This window comes from Lipotes vexillifer, unplaced genomic scaffold (genome assembly GCF_000442215.2).
Source record: "Lipotes vexillifer unplaced genomic scaffold, Lipotes_vexillifer_v1.1 scaffold591, whole genome shotgun sequence".
NCBI classification, from domain to species: Eukaryota; Metazoa; Chordata; class Mammalia; order Artiodactyla; family Lipotidae; genus Lipotes; species Lipotes vexillifer.
Window position 1 is genome coordinate 2,243,526 of NW_006791954.1, and position 11,848 is coordinate 2,255,373.

Genomic DNA, 11,848 nt, shown 5'->3' on the forward strand with positions numbered 1-11,848 from the left:
GGCTCTCACCGCTGTGGCCTCTCCCGCTGCGGAGCACAGGCTCCGGACGCGCAGGCTCAGCGGCCATGGCTCACGGGCCCAGCCGCTCCGCGGCATGTGGGATCTTCCCGGACCGGGGCATGAACCCACGTCCCCTGCATCGGCAGGCGGACTCTCAACCACTGCGCCACCAGGGAAGCCCCATGTGCTTTTAAATGGAGGTGGTGACTCTTAATGTTTGATGATAACCCACCTCCCAAGTATCTGGTACAGCCATTTTAACAAATTTTAATTTGTATCTTTACACAAACAGTCATGCCCCAATCACTGTTTAAAAGCAGGGAGAGAAATCTTTTCAACAAGCATGTAACTGGTTGTAGTGCTGTGTGCCAGGTGCCAGGTATTCAATGAATATGAGTATTAAGAAGTGTCGTAAAAATTCCCAATAAAGTAGTTAAAAGTGTTACCAGTTTTGCTATGGCTTCAGAAATGACATTCTTCAATTTAATGTGATGCAGTTTGTAGTATTTGGACAACACTTCAGCGATGCTGGATTTTCCCACAGCAGGAGGACCAAGAATGCAAATTTTGTTGGGCTAAAACCGGAGAATAAGCATCATACAGGGAGCTCTGAACCATCTGTAGCTAGACAGTGTTCTTTATTTCAAGGGCCGGCCCTTTTAAGTCGCGGGATCCTGCAGGCTGACTCTCACTCCTCCATCAAGACCCCAGAGTCACTTCCTCCTGGTGTTTAATGAGCATCCACTATGTGCCCTGAGCTGGGTACGGGAGACATGACACTCAGCAAGGTGTGAACCAAGTACTCGAGCATCACATGCTACCAGTTTCACCTTTGTGATGCTACTCCTGTAAAGGCAGCAGAGAAATAGAATTTCTGGTCCACTATACAGGGTGCTTAATTTATTGCCTGATGAACATTGTTTCTGAACTAAACTTGGTCTTTAATTAAACTTTTCTTTTTAAAAACAGTTAATTAAAAAAATAAAAATAAATGAAAACAAAACAAAACAAAAAAAAGTGTCCTAGCCAAGTTTTCCCCTGGCTTTCATTCTCTGCCACCTTCCCCAGCATTTGGTTTTGTTTACTCTTGTTTGAGAAAGAGTAGGACGTTTTATACAAAAAGAGGCACCAAACTTCTTTGCCATGGTGTATTAGACTTTATTTATTTTTTAAAATGTTTATTTATTTATTTTGGGCACTCCACGAGGCACGTGGGATCTTAGTTTCCAGACCAGGACCAGGGATCGATCCCCTGCCCTCTGTAGCATAAGTATGGAGTCCTAACCGCTGGGCCTCTGGGGAATTCCCAGTGTACTAGACTTTAAAAGTCCCCTGTAGTCAGGTTTTATCTGGTTGCTAGGGTATCAGAGCATAGGTACAAATTCTGGGTCTCCCTAAAGAGCTCTGCTGAGCCCCCTGCCCGCCCTGCTGAACCCCCTGCCCACCTTTCCTCCAGGTCTCTGACAAACACTCGCTGGCCCCACTGTACATCTTCCTGAAATATGGTCTATCAAGTACATGTCCTCAGTTTGCAGAAAGGAGACTCTCGGGCCCTACATCATTCCCTTCACCTGCTATGGCTGGTGTGGCCCAAATCCTCCACTGACCTCTCCAGCCCAGCTGGGCCCTCCTGCTCCCCCACCCCCATCCCTCTCCACACTCGGTGGTGAGGCAGATATTTGGTGCCTGAAGGAGATCTAACAAACTGCTTCCTCCTCTGAGCAGAGAGTCAACAGTAAAAGTGCCTTCGTAAAACCTTCTCTAATTCCCAACCACCACAGAAAAATCACAGTCTGGACAGTCATTCAGATACAAATTCAGCTTTTGATGGGTGTTCAGTAAGTTCTCCACCGCGGGTATTTTGGCCGCAACCACCATACCTGGATAGACCCAATTAAGTAGAAGGTTATTTCAATTCCTCACGTTTCTCTAATCTTTCCTTTTAGAAACATCCCGACTCTCTGACTTACTTTTCCCTCCAGGTGAAAGTTTATATCCTATTCTGACATCACAGAAGTCAGGTTCAACCCCTACCTTGGGAAGGACAGTTTCTAAGCTAAACCCTTCAAGGGAAGAGAGGAAACATCTAGAAAACTTTTCTCCAAAATTTGGAAGGTCAGGACGTTCTGGCTAATACCCAACCTCAAATCTTTCTGCTGCAGTTTTAATCATTTAGATCTGTTATAGATTATACAATATTAGGCTTTACTTTTCAAAAAAACTCCTCAGTTTAGAAGAAAATCCTTTGCCTAAACGGAGCCAGCCTTCTGATTCTCAATGAAATTTGCATATGATAAAGTACATATTGTACAATATATGGTGATATGTTACATAAACATATAGCACATGTGCTATTTCCCTATCACATATTTCCATATTTTAATATGCTAGTTATATTAAAAAACTGAAGACTGACTATTTCAGACTGTGCATGTAATGCCAATATCATACACTTATAGAGTTCCCTATGGTTTATATTTTCTTGTTTGCTTTAATCCTACTGACAATGCAGTGAAGTAAGCAGTATGAAACCCCTTCTTCGTCTCTGAGGCTGAGATTCAGAGAAACCAGGGAACTTGTCCAGGATCACAATGCTAAGAAATGGCCAAGCAAGGATTTGAACCCAAGTATTCTGGCCCCAAAACTAATAGTCTTCCCAGTACATTATGCACCACTCATAGCCTATGGTTCTCAACCAGATTTGTGCCATTTTAATGAGCTTGTAGTAAAACAAACAGCACTGAATTCAGATTGCATCCTCCCCCAAAACAGCAACAAGAAACCATTTCTTATGGAGAAAAAAAAGTATAACCCTGAATATCTTTTAAATTCTTAAGTTCCAGTCTTTGATGTTGGACTTTGGTCTTCAAGATCTGGGCTGGGGAGAGCAGGCAGAGAGGCACTTAAGGGCCTAATGAAAGAACTGTTAGATTGATCCTGCCAACCCCCAGCTAAAGCAGCTTCCTCCATAGAAAAGGCCAGAATTAGGTGCAAACTTCTAACACTTCCCCATTCTGATTAGAATGGTCTCCCTGCCTTAGTGGTACAGGGATCAGCATCTCTCAAAGGTCATTTCAGTACTAAACATGCCTGTGTTTTCCTTGCTCTCCTATATGTCTAAATAGATTATAGAAAAGAGGAAATCAACTATATTTCACTTTGGTGTTGGGTTTACCCAGACCATCTCTGGTGACTTTAATTTGGTCAACCAGATAATCCTATAGGCCATAGATTACTCCAGATGTGGATTACATTGTTTGTTTGTTTGTTTTGTGTTGCACTCAGCTATGGGCTTAGCAAGGAATCCAGGCTCCATAGGGTTTCTCCGCAGGCCAGAGGCCAGTGGAGTTTCTTTTAAGGAGGAAGAGACTTGGGAATCTGTGGTCCCATGTTGCTTTTTCTCCCAGTCTTTTCTGCCGGGGCTGGGAGAGCCACCAGGACATCTGAAAAGTTTTCATCTTTCTGCTACACAAGAGAAGGTACCAAGGCTCAGGGTGGAGAGCAGAGTGAATTGGGAGAGCTGACACCAAAGCAACCAGTGCACTTGACAATATAACTTGAGGCACATTTTCTCCGCCCCCTTCCTTCTAGTCTTTATAATAGACTATTGGTGACTTCAGCTGTTACTAGGGAGACTGCATTTCCCCAACTCCCAGAATGATTTCTACTCTTTTATTAAACTGATCTGGAGTTTACTTCCCCCTTTAGACCTCAAATTGTTCCCTTAATTAGGAGGGCGAGGGATGAGGGGAGGAGGTTCTCCCTGGGTTGAGGAAAAGGTGGAAAGTGGAGTCTCAAGTCTCCCAGAAGCAGGACAGCCAGGTCAGATATAGACCCAGCTCAGATCTGGGGTTTGAAGAGAAACCCTGGTTCCCTACTTCCCTCTTCTCCAAACGCCTCTGTGGAGAACATCTTAAAGTGAGAGGAAACTGTTGGGAGCATCTACAAACCCAAAAGGGGAAATAGAAAGAAATCTTGTTCTCACCTCAACGCTCCTTTTCTCTTCAATCCCTCTGTAGGCCGCCCCCACCCCCCACCTCAATTCTCCTTTCCTTTGTCCGCCCTCATCCCTTTGCACTGAACATTCTCTCACCCTCCCCCATTGCATCTCTCTTAAAGGAGTTGCCAGCTGGCCCCCTCCCCCCAACTTGTCCTGCTCTGAGGCAGGGTCTGAAGCAGAGTACACGTGAGGAGGGAGGGGGGCAGGGGTCCTGTGAAATGCTCTAAGCTCTTTCATAGCTGAGGGCTAAGCAAGGCTCACAGTTATTAAGAAAAGAGAAAGGCACTGTGATTCTGGTGATAGAGACACAAAGTAGGTGAGGACAGGCAAAATGAGGGGACTGGGAAACAGAAAGAGGGAGCGACACAGTGACTGAGAGAGACAACTTCGGGCCTCCTTGCAGAGGGCTGAGTACTCACCCTGCCCTTTTTGGGGTAGGGAAACCTGAGAAGTTTTGAGGGTCCTCTCTGGACCTGTCCCACCTGCCTCCCCTTCCTATCCTCAGCTCAATTGTTTACAGAGATCCTCCCCTGAACTCTTGCCCTCCTGGACTTGCCCTAGCCCCGGCCCCAGGCCTCCGGCCAAGCAGACACCCTGACAGGTTACAAATGAGCGTGGGTGTTCGATTGCGCCAAGCTCTTGTCCTCGGAGTCTGGAGGGGGAGAATCAATGGGCCCTACCTAAGAGCTTCCCTTCCAGTTCCATCCCTGTCTGAATAGAGTGAAGGAGCCACTTCCTGTTCCCCTCCCCTCCCCCAGCCCTAACCCAACAGACACACGGAGCGGAAAGGCGTGAGACTCCGCTCCTGAGCCTGAAGCTCCCATTCTCTAAGCAAACTCCTTTGACCTATTCTAGAAAGTCCTCAGAAATTTGAGTCATCTTTAAGATGTAATTGGTATTGAATGTATGGATTCGAGGCTTGGGATTTGGGGTGTGTGTGCTGTGGGGTAGGAAGGAACCAGAAGAATGCACTACACTAGTTTTAATCACTTCAGAAAGAGAATAAAAATTCCCTCCTCTTCACCTGTACGTAAACATTACCTAGCTCTTTGCTCATTGTGGCTCTCTGGAGAGATACAGGGAGTTATCTGAGTCTGAATGAGTGAGCCAGCTACAGCTATGGATGGCTAGAGAGAGGATAAATACATCCAGAGAAATGAGTTGATGGATAGGTAGGGAACGAATATAAATATGGAGAGAGATGGACGAACAGAGAGATGGATTGAGACAGAGAGAATATAAAAAGAAGCCGAGGGAGAGAAATGCATGTGTGAATGAGGAGAGAGTGGTTATGTGGAGAGATGGAGAGAGGAGTGGGGCATTTCTCATCCTCTCCACATTTCTGTCATCTTGTCTTGCTCCTTGATATGCCAGTTTCCCACCCCTCACTTAACTCTTCCTCTAGATTCTGGGCCCTGCCTCACACCCTTAGGTGTTTTTGCACCCTCTTCCTTCACAGTCATCCATTTGGCCCAAAATAACATACCTCACTCGGCTGTCCTAGCCCATCACCCCAAATTGGGAGAAAGAAACTCAGAGCGGGAGTTCTGGGTAAAGAAGGCTGGATTCCCCATCTCCTGGTCTACAGACTTGGTGAGGGGGGAAGGCTCCTTTGGGTGGGTGGGGGGGTGTGGGAAGAATGAAGGGCAGCTGGGTTGAATTTGTCCAAATCTAATAACCTAGGAGCCTATTGAAGGCCTTGGGGGTTGGGAGGGGAAGAAAGTCCTGAATATTCCTCTAACTTTTCCCCCCTCTCCCTCTGGTCCCTTCTTTCCAAAAGTCTTTGAAGAAAGATGTTTTTGACGCTTCCACGTCACCCTCAGATGGATGGGCTGCGGGTGATTGAAGTGTCTTTGTCATGCTAATGCTCGGGGGGTGATGGATGGGCGCTGGGGCTGCCAAACTCTGGCCCGCTGCGCCCATTGGTCTGGGAGAGATCACATGCGCCCCTCCACCCCCGCTCCCTACCCCCTTCCTGGGGGAGCCCTGGCCCAGGCAAGCTGGGTTAGGCCATGGATGCAAGCTTCGGCGCTGTGACATACTGCGGAAAGGTTGTAGGGCAAGAGGGTGTCTCCCCCAAACGGGCCGACCCTCCTGCGGCCTCGACGCATGGACTATAATAGGATGAACTCCTTCTTAGAGTACCCACTCTGTAACCGGGCACCCAGCGCCTACAGCGCCCCTACCTCTTTCCCCCCCAGCTCGGCTCCCTCTGTTGACAGCTATGCAGGCGAGACCCGCTATGGTGGGGGGCTGCCCAGCCCCGCGCTCCAGCAGAACTCAGGCTATCCGGCCCAGCACCCGCCCTCGGCGTTAGGGGTGCCCTTCCCCAGCTCCGGGACCTCGGGGTACGCCCCGGCTGCCTGCAGCCCCAGCTACGGGCCTTCTCAGTACTACCCTCTGGGCCAGCCGGAAGGAGATGGAGGCTATTTTCATCCTTCAAGCTATGGGGCCCAGTTAGGGGCCTTGTCCGACGGCTACGGAACTGCTGGGACGGGCCCGGGGCCGTACCCTCCGCCGCAGCCCCCTTACGGGAACGAGCAGACAGGGAACTTTGCACCAGCCTATGCCGAGCTCCTCTCCGAGGACAAGGAGTCGCCCTGCCCGTCAGAAACCAGCCTCCCCACAGCCCGGACCTTCGACTGGATGAAGGTTAAGAGGAACCCACCCAAGACAGGTAGGGCTCAGAGGTGGCCACCCCCTCTCTGGGGCTCAGAGCGGCTCTGCCGCTTCTGCACCGAGGTGTCCTGGGCTGGGTTCCTGTCTCTGCGCCGCCGGGTAGAGGCAGGTAACAGCACTCTGCCCGGTCTCAGGTCAGGTCTCCCCACCCAGTGAGAGCCCGGTTCCCATTAAGAGTAAGTCTCCACACATACCCGCACTTCCGGATCTGTGTGCCCAGCTCAGGCCCAGGACCCGGTGTCCTGCGGAGGGATGGGGGATGGGAGCGTGCGGAGGCTGATCCAGATCACCTGCAGGGGTGCCTGGTGCTTCGAGAGCTGAAGCGGGACAGCATGGTGAATGGGGGTGCAGAGCTGGCCAGGGGGGAGGGGAGGGGAAGGAGAAAGAGGTGAGAGAACTGACGTGGCCTTTCTCTCGCCCCGCCCCTAGCGAAGGTGTCGGAGCTGGGCCTGGGCGCGCCCGGTGGCCTCCGCACCAACTTCACGACGCGGCAGCTGACCGAGCTGGAGAAGGAGTTCCATTTCAACAAGTACCTGAGCCGGGCCCGGAGGGTGGAGATCGCCGCCACCCTGGAGCTCAACGAGACGCAGGTCAAGATTTGGTTCCAGAACCGGCGCATGAAGCAGAAGAGGCGCGAGCGGGAGGGAGGCCGGGTGCCCCCAGCCCCTTCAGGCTGTCCCAAGGAGGCGGCTGGAGACGCCTCCGACCAGTCCACGTGCACCTCCCCGGAAGCTTCGCCCAGCTCCGTCACCTCCTGAACTAAACTTCCCAACCGACGGGGCTCCCCAGCGCCCGAGTGCCGCCGTCCAGCCCTCTGTCCTCTGCTCTCCCTAACCCTGGGCCTCGGCTTTACTACTCAGGCGATCCTCACCAAGGCTGGGGCGCCAGTTTAGAGCTGCTCTGGGGAGGAATGGGGGACCCCTCTTCTCCGGTCTGGGCAAGGTGCTGATGGCTGGGGACCCTACAGGAGGACCAGAGGCATGGGAGACACCCAGCCTGTCAAGAGTGAAGGGAAGGGCTTCCCTGGGCCTTTAATCTGGGGATCAGCACGTGGGCGGGGTGGAAGCAAGTCCCAACCTCCTGGATTCTCCTTTCCCTTCCAACTTCGATTTGTTCAGTCCAGTGCCTTTGAGCTTCGAGGACTCTCCTCATGCACTCTTATCCTAACTCCCCCTTCTAGGCCCAGGACAGAGAGAAGGCCTTGAGGTTTCTTGTGTGGGAGGTGTTTGGGTGCAGGCGTATTACCAATGCTTAATCTTTCTAGTCGCCACAGACCTTACAATAGCACCAGCTGCCTTGTGACAGACCAAAAAGCACCCCACCCCCCGCCAATCTAAGCCTATTAACCCCCACCTGGCACATTTGTATTGCACTAGCAACCTCCAGAGGTTGTTTTCTGAGACCTGCCTCCTCTCCCACCAGCGACCTCATCTCTAAGCTACCAAAGTGTTTTGGAACTTGGTACTTCGGAGACTTGTGGAATTTTGTTTGAGGCTGGACCCCAGCAAGCCTCTACCAGGAAGGCGCAGGCACGCTCCCACTAGTTCCTCCCCTATTTATTGCCTCCTGGAAAAGCCAGGACCCTCCTCATCTCCACCCCAACCCCTGGCGCAGCCCAGGGAGGCCCAGGTGCAGGGAGAGCTCCTACCAGCAGCCAGCATTTCTCTGAACCTTGGAGAGAGTGGAGGCACCACTCTTTCTGGAAACCTGAGCCCCAAGCAATCGGGTTCTCTCTGTACTTCCAACTACCTCATTTCAATAAAGTGTGTTTTCCCCTCTTCCCGCCTCTCTGCTCCTCCACCTAGGGGTAAAGGAGGCTCTCTCCAAGAGCCCTGGGGGAGAGATGAGGAAAGAGTAGGTGCAGGCTGGTTGGGCTGGAAGGAGCTGAGCTTTAAGAGCTCTGCTGGATAAAGACAAGGACTTACTGGGTGGGGCCTAAGCAGAACAGGGCCCTAGGTTTCCAGATCTGACAGCCGTCAGCCCTTAGGTCGTTGGAGGAGTGTGGGAAGACCTGGAGGCACAAGGTGGTGGGGAGGATACAGTTAGGAGAGGGTCCTGAAAGGAAGGCAGGAAAGAAGAAAAACGGATCTGTTTGGAGAGAACAGAAAAGGGTGTGAAAAGAGGAGGAAGTTCGGGGGGAGGCAAAGGGCCCACTACCCCTTCTCCCTTCTGCGTCCCCCACGTCCAGAGCGAGGCCTGGCATAGAGTGTGCCTCGGTAAATATTAATATGTGCTGCGGAGGCTGTGCATCGTCCCCCTCCCCGTCAATTCTTGCTCAGAGAAAGTCAGAGGACAGGTCCCTCGATAAACTTCAGACTGACACACAGGTTACCCCTCCACTCCGGCTCCCAGCCTGGCGCCCTTCCACCCAACCGGGGCGTCGGGGCTCGGGATCCGGGGAGGCTGAGAGACTCTGGCCGCAGCCGCCCGCCTCCGAAGCGCCGTCCACCCGGCTCCCGGTGACTCCCGGGTCTCCGGCGCTGGCCAGCAGCGGAGGCGAGGCGAAAGGGCCGAGGGGGAGGCGGGGAAGGGAGGGCTGCGGCGGGAGCGGCAGGTTGGAGTCCCGAGGGCCTGGGGTGGGCGAAGGAGGCCGAGGTAAACCCTGGTCCCGCGCTGACCTTTTTACCTCGAAGCGCCCCCGGGCTTTCCAAACAAGCCGACGGCGCGCCCGCGGGGGCAGCTATTGTCTCCTGGCGGGTCCCACTGACAACCCTTTGGTCGGCGGAGGCTGGGGGAGGCGGAGGCGGGCCTGGCTCGGGCAGCGCCGCGACGGCCGCCTAACCGCCAGCACTCTCGCCCTGCAGAGCCGTCCAGAGGACGCGGGCCTGCGGGCTCCCGACCGGTTTATTGATTCCGGGGACCCCCCATGCCCTGGAGTCAAGACAGCTGGGATCGGGCAGCAAGACCAAGGGGGGCGTCTTACCCACCCCATCTACTGAATTCTCGACCTTTCAGAGGAAGACAAGAAGCGAAAAGGACTAGGAGTGTGTGCAAGAAGAGCCGAGCGTTTGCTTCCTGATGAAATTGGTGCTATTATAGGAGAGGCCAAGTTATCAATAATGGCACAGTCCAGCTGGAAAGGAAGTGTGTTGCAAGAGGAAGCTCAGCTTTCCCAGAGCTTGATGCCTTGCCCTCTGTCTTAAAAAAAAAAAAAAAAAATCTATTAACTGCTTTTCTGCATTTAATTAGAATTGCCACCAAGGTTGGCTTTCCCAAGGGGGTCACCTTGACAGAGGAGACAGAGCAGTGTCTGTGGAAACAAAACTCTTGCTTGGAGCCATTCAGTGTAAGCTGGTAGAGCCTTCTGGTTGGGATATTTCTGGATCCTGCAAACATTGGACCAGTGGGCAGAAAATCAGGGAAGAGGAAGGAGCTTTGGTTAGAGCAGGACCCCAAGGATGGTGAAGCTGGGCCTCAGACTGGGGCTGACAGGTCGTGGGGGAGGCTGGTCTATTTGGATTTTGGCCACAGCAGAAGGAACTATCAGATTCCCCCAGGGAGGGATGAGGGGCAAATCAATTCTCTGTTAACAGAGGGGCAGGCTCAAAAGAATCTGCAATACATCTGAGCCCCCCCATCTCCTTTGATCCTAACCCTTTCCCCACTTTGTGCTTTCCTAAAATCCCACTTATCTGAGGCCTCAGACTGGTCTACACAGAAAGCATTTATTTGCAGAAACAAAAGGTCACTGTATTTTCCTATCATAAATGACAAAGGAGAGGTTGGTAAAAACAAACAAACAATCAAACAAACAAAAACACATTGTTAAACTTTCCAGAATAGGTGACAAACTTCTTTCCTCATAGACTCCACCGTGCCTTTCAGATAGGTGGGTTTTTCACAGCCCTTGAGGGGGCAAAGGGAATTATATTTACCAGAAGATCTGAAGGTACATTTTCTGCAAGATTTAAAGCCCTCGACTCCAACACCTCCACTCACCAAATCTCCAAAAAGTCTCCTGTTTTGAAAATAAAAATCTTAAAATAGAGATTTTTTTCCCCCATTGATTCTTTATTGGGGTGGGGGGAGAATTCTTCTCGGGTTGAAAGTTTGTCAAGGTTTCTGAGGAGTATCTCCCGGCCCCTCCTCCACCACGTAGCCTCCACTCTACCCAACACTCTGCACCATCTGTTTCTCAGCCCCAAGTGTGAACTTTTCCTCTTTCATTTGCTTTCTTCTTCAGCATTTGTTCTCCCAACGTGAGGCCCTTTGATCTCCAGGACAAGAGAGACAAGGAAAAAAGATTTTAAAAACCCTAAAGTTCTTCTTACTTTTAATGTGGGTTTCTTTGTTATGAACATTCTTTGCACCAATACCACTGGGCTGCTGGAAGGGAGTTGGTGGGGTGGGGAGTAGAAGAGGGTGGAGATGGGGAGGCTGGGGGCATCTCCAGATGACTGGGAGCACGCAGATCCAGATGAAACTGAGAGGAAGGCCAAGATATGTGGGTTCAAATCCTTCCAGCCCTGCCTCTCACAGCCTTGTGGCCATTTTCTCCAAAATGGGCATCATAATCATACTTATTTCATAGGGTAGATGTTAATAAATAAGTTTATATGTGTAAAATATTCGAGAGCAGTCTCAAATAAATATGAGCTATAATAATACTTATCATTATTAAGGGGGACATGTCTTCTCCCCTACCTACAGTCCCTAATTGATTCCAGGGCACATCTTGACCCTTTGGGGTACACACACACTCTTCACTTCTCACATTCATATCTTGTTTGATCCCTGATAGGTGTATGATACTAGAGACAGGTTCTGGGGCTAAGGACAGGTAGAGGGGATTCCCTTCTTAGCAGCTGAGAACACCCAGGTGGGTCTGGCTGAGACCCTTTCCTTTCCTTCAGGTCTCAGCCCACTCAACTGTAGAAAAGAGCTGTCCTGGGCCTCTTGCACTCTCCCTCCCCTCTCCATTGGGAGGAAGGCTCAGAAGTCCTGAGGGCAGACAGTCTGAGTTCCTGATTTAGAGTGGTGGAGGGTAAGGGTTCTGAAGTGTAACTTAGTTTTCAACGTGGTTCCTCTCTTATCAGCTGGGTGAGTGAGCTCATGCCAGTTATTCAATTTCCCTGTGCTTCCATTTCTTCAGATGTAAAATGAAGGAAGTTGAATAAGTGAGATATATGAGACATGCTTAGAACACTGCCTGGCAGTGTTCTCAGTAGA

At 51.2% G+C, this 11,848-nt stretch overlaps 1 protein-coding gene across 1 annotated transcript; it reads left to right on the plus strand.

The window, feature by feature from the left end:
• Nucleotides 1–6,104: 6,104 nt before the first annotated feature.
• HOXB1 (homeobox B1) lies at nucleotides 6,105–7,533 on the plus strand. Its single transcript, XM_007465110.1, has 2 exons — nucleotides 6,105–6,677; nucleotides 7,109–7,533. The coding sequence occupies exons 1-2, from the start codon at nucleotides 6,110–6,112 to the stop codon at nucleotides 7,435–7,437; spliced, it is 897 nt and encodes a 298-aa protein (XP_007465172.1). The 5' UTR covers nucleotides 6,105–6,109; the 3' UTR covers nucleotides 7,438–7,533.
• The last annotated feature ends 4,315 nt before the right edge of the window (nucleotides 7,534–11,848 follow it).

What these genes read in the sequence shown, in the direction of transcription:
- HOXB1 (XM_007465110.1), top strand. Translation starts at nt 6,110, where the DNA reads ATGGACTATAATAGGATGAACTCCTTCTTAGAGTACCCACTCTGTAAC. An exon ending in GAGGAACCCACCCAAGACAG is followed by an intron (nt 6,678 to 7,108) that starts GTAGGGCTCAGA and finishes CCCCGCCCCTAG; the next exon opens with CGAAGGTGTCGGAGCTGGGC.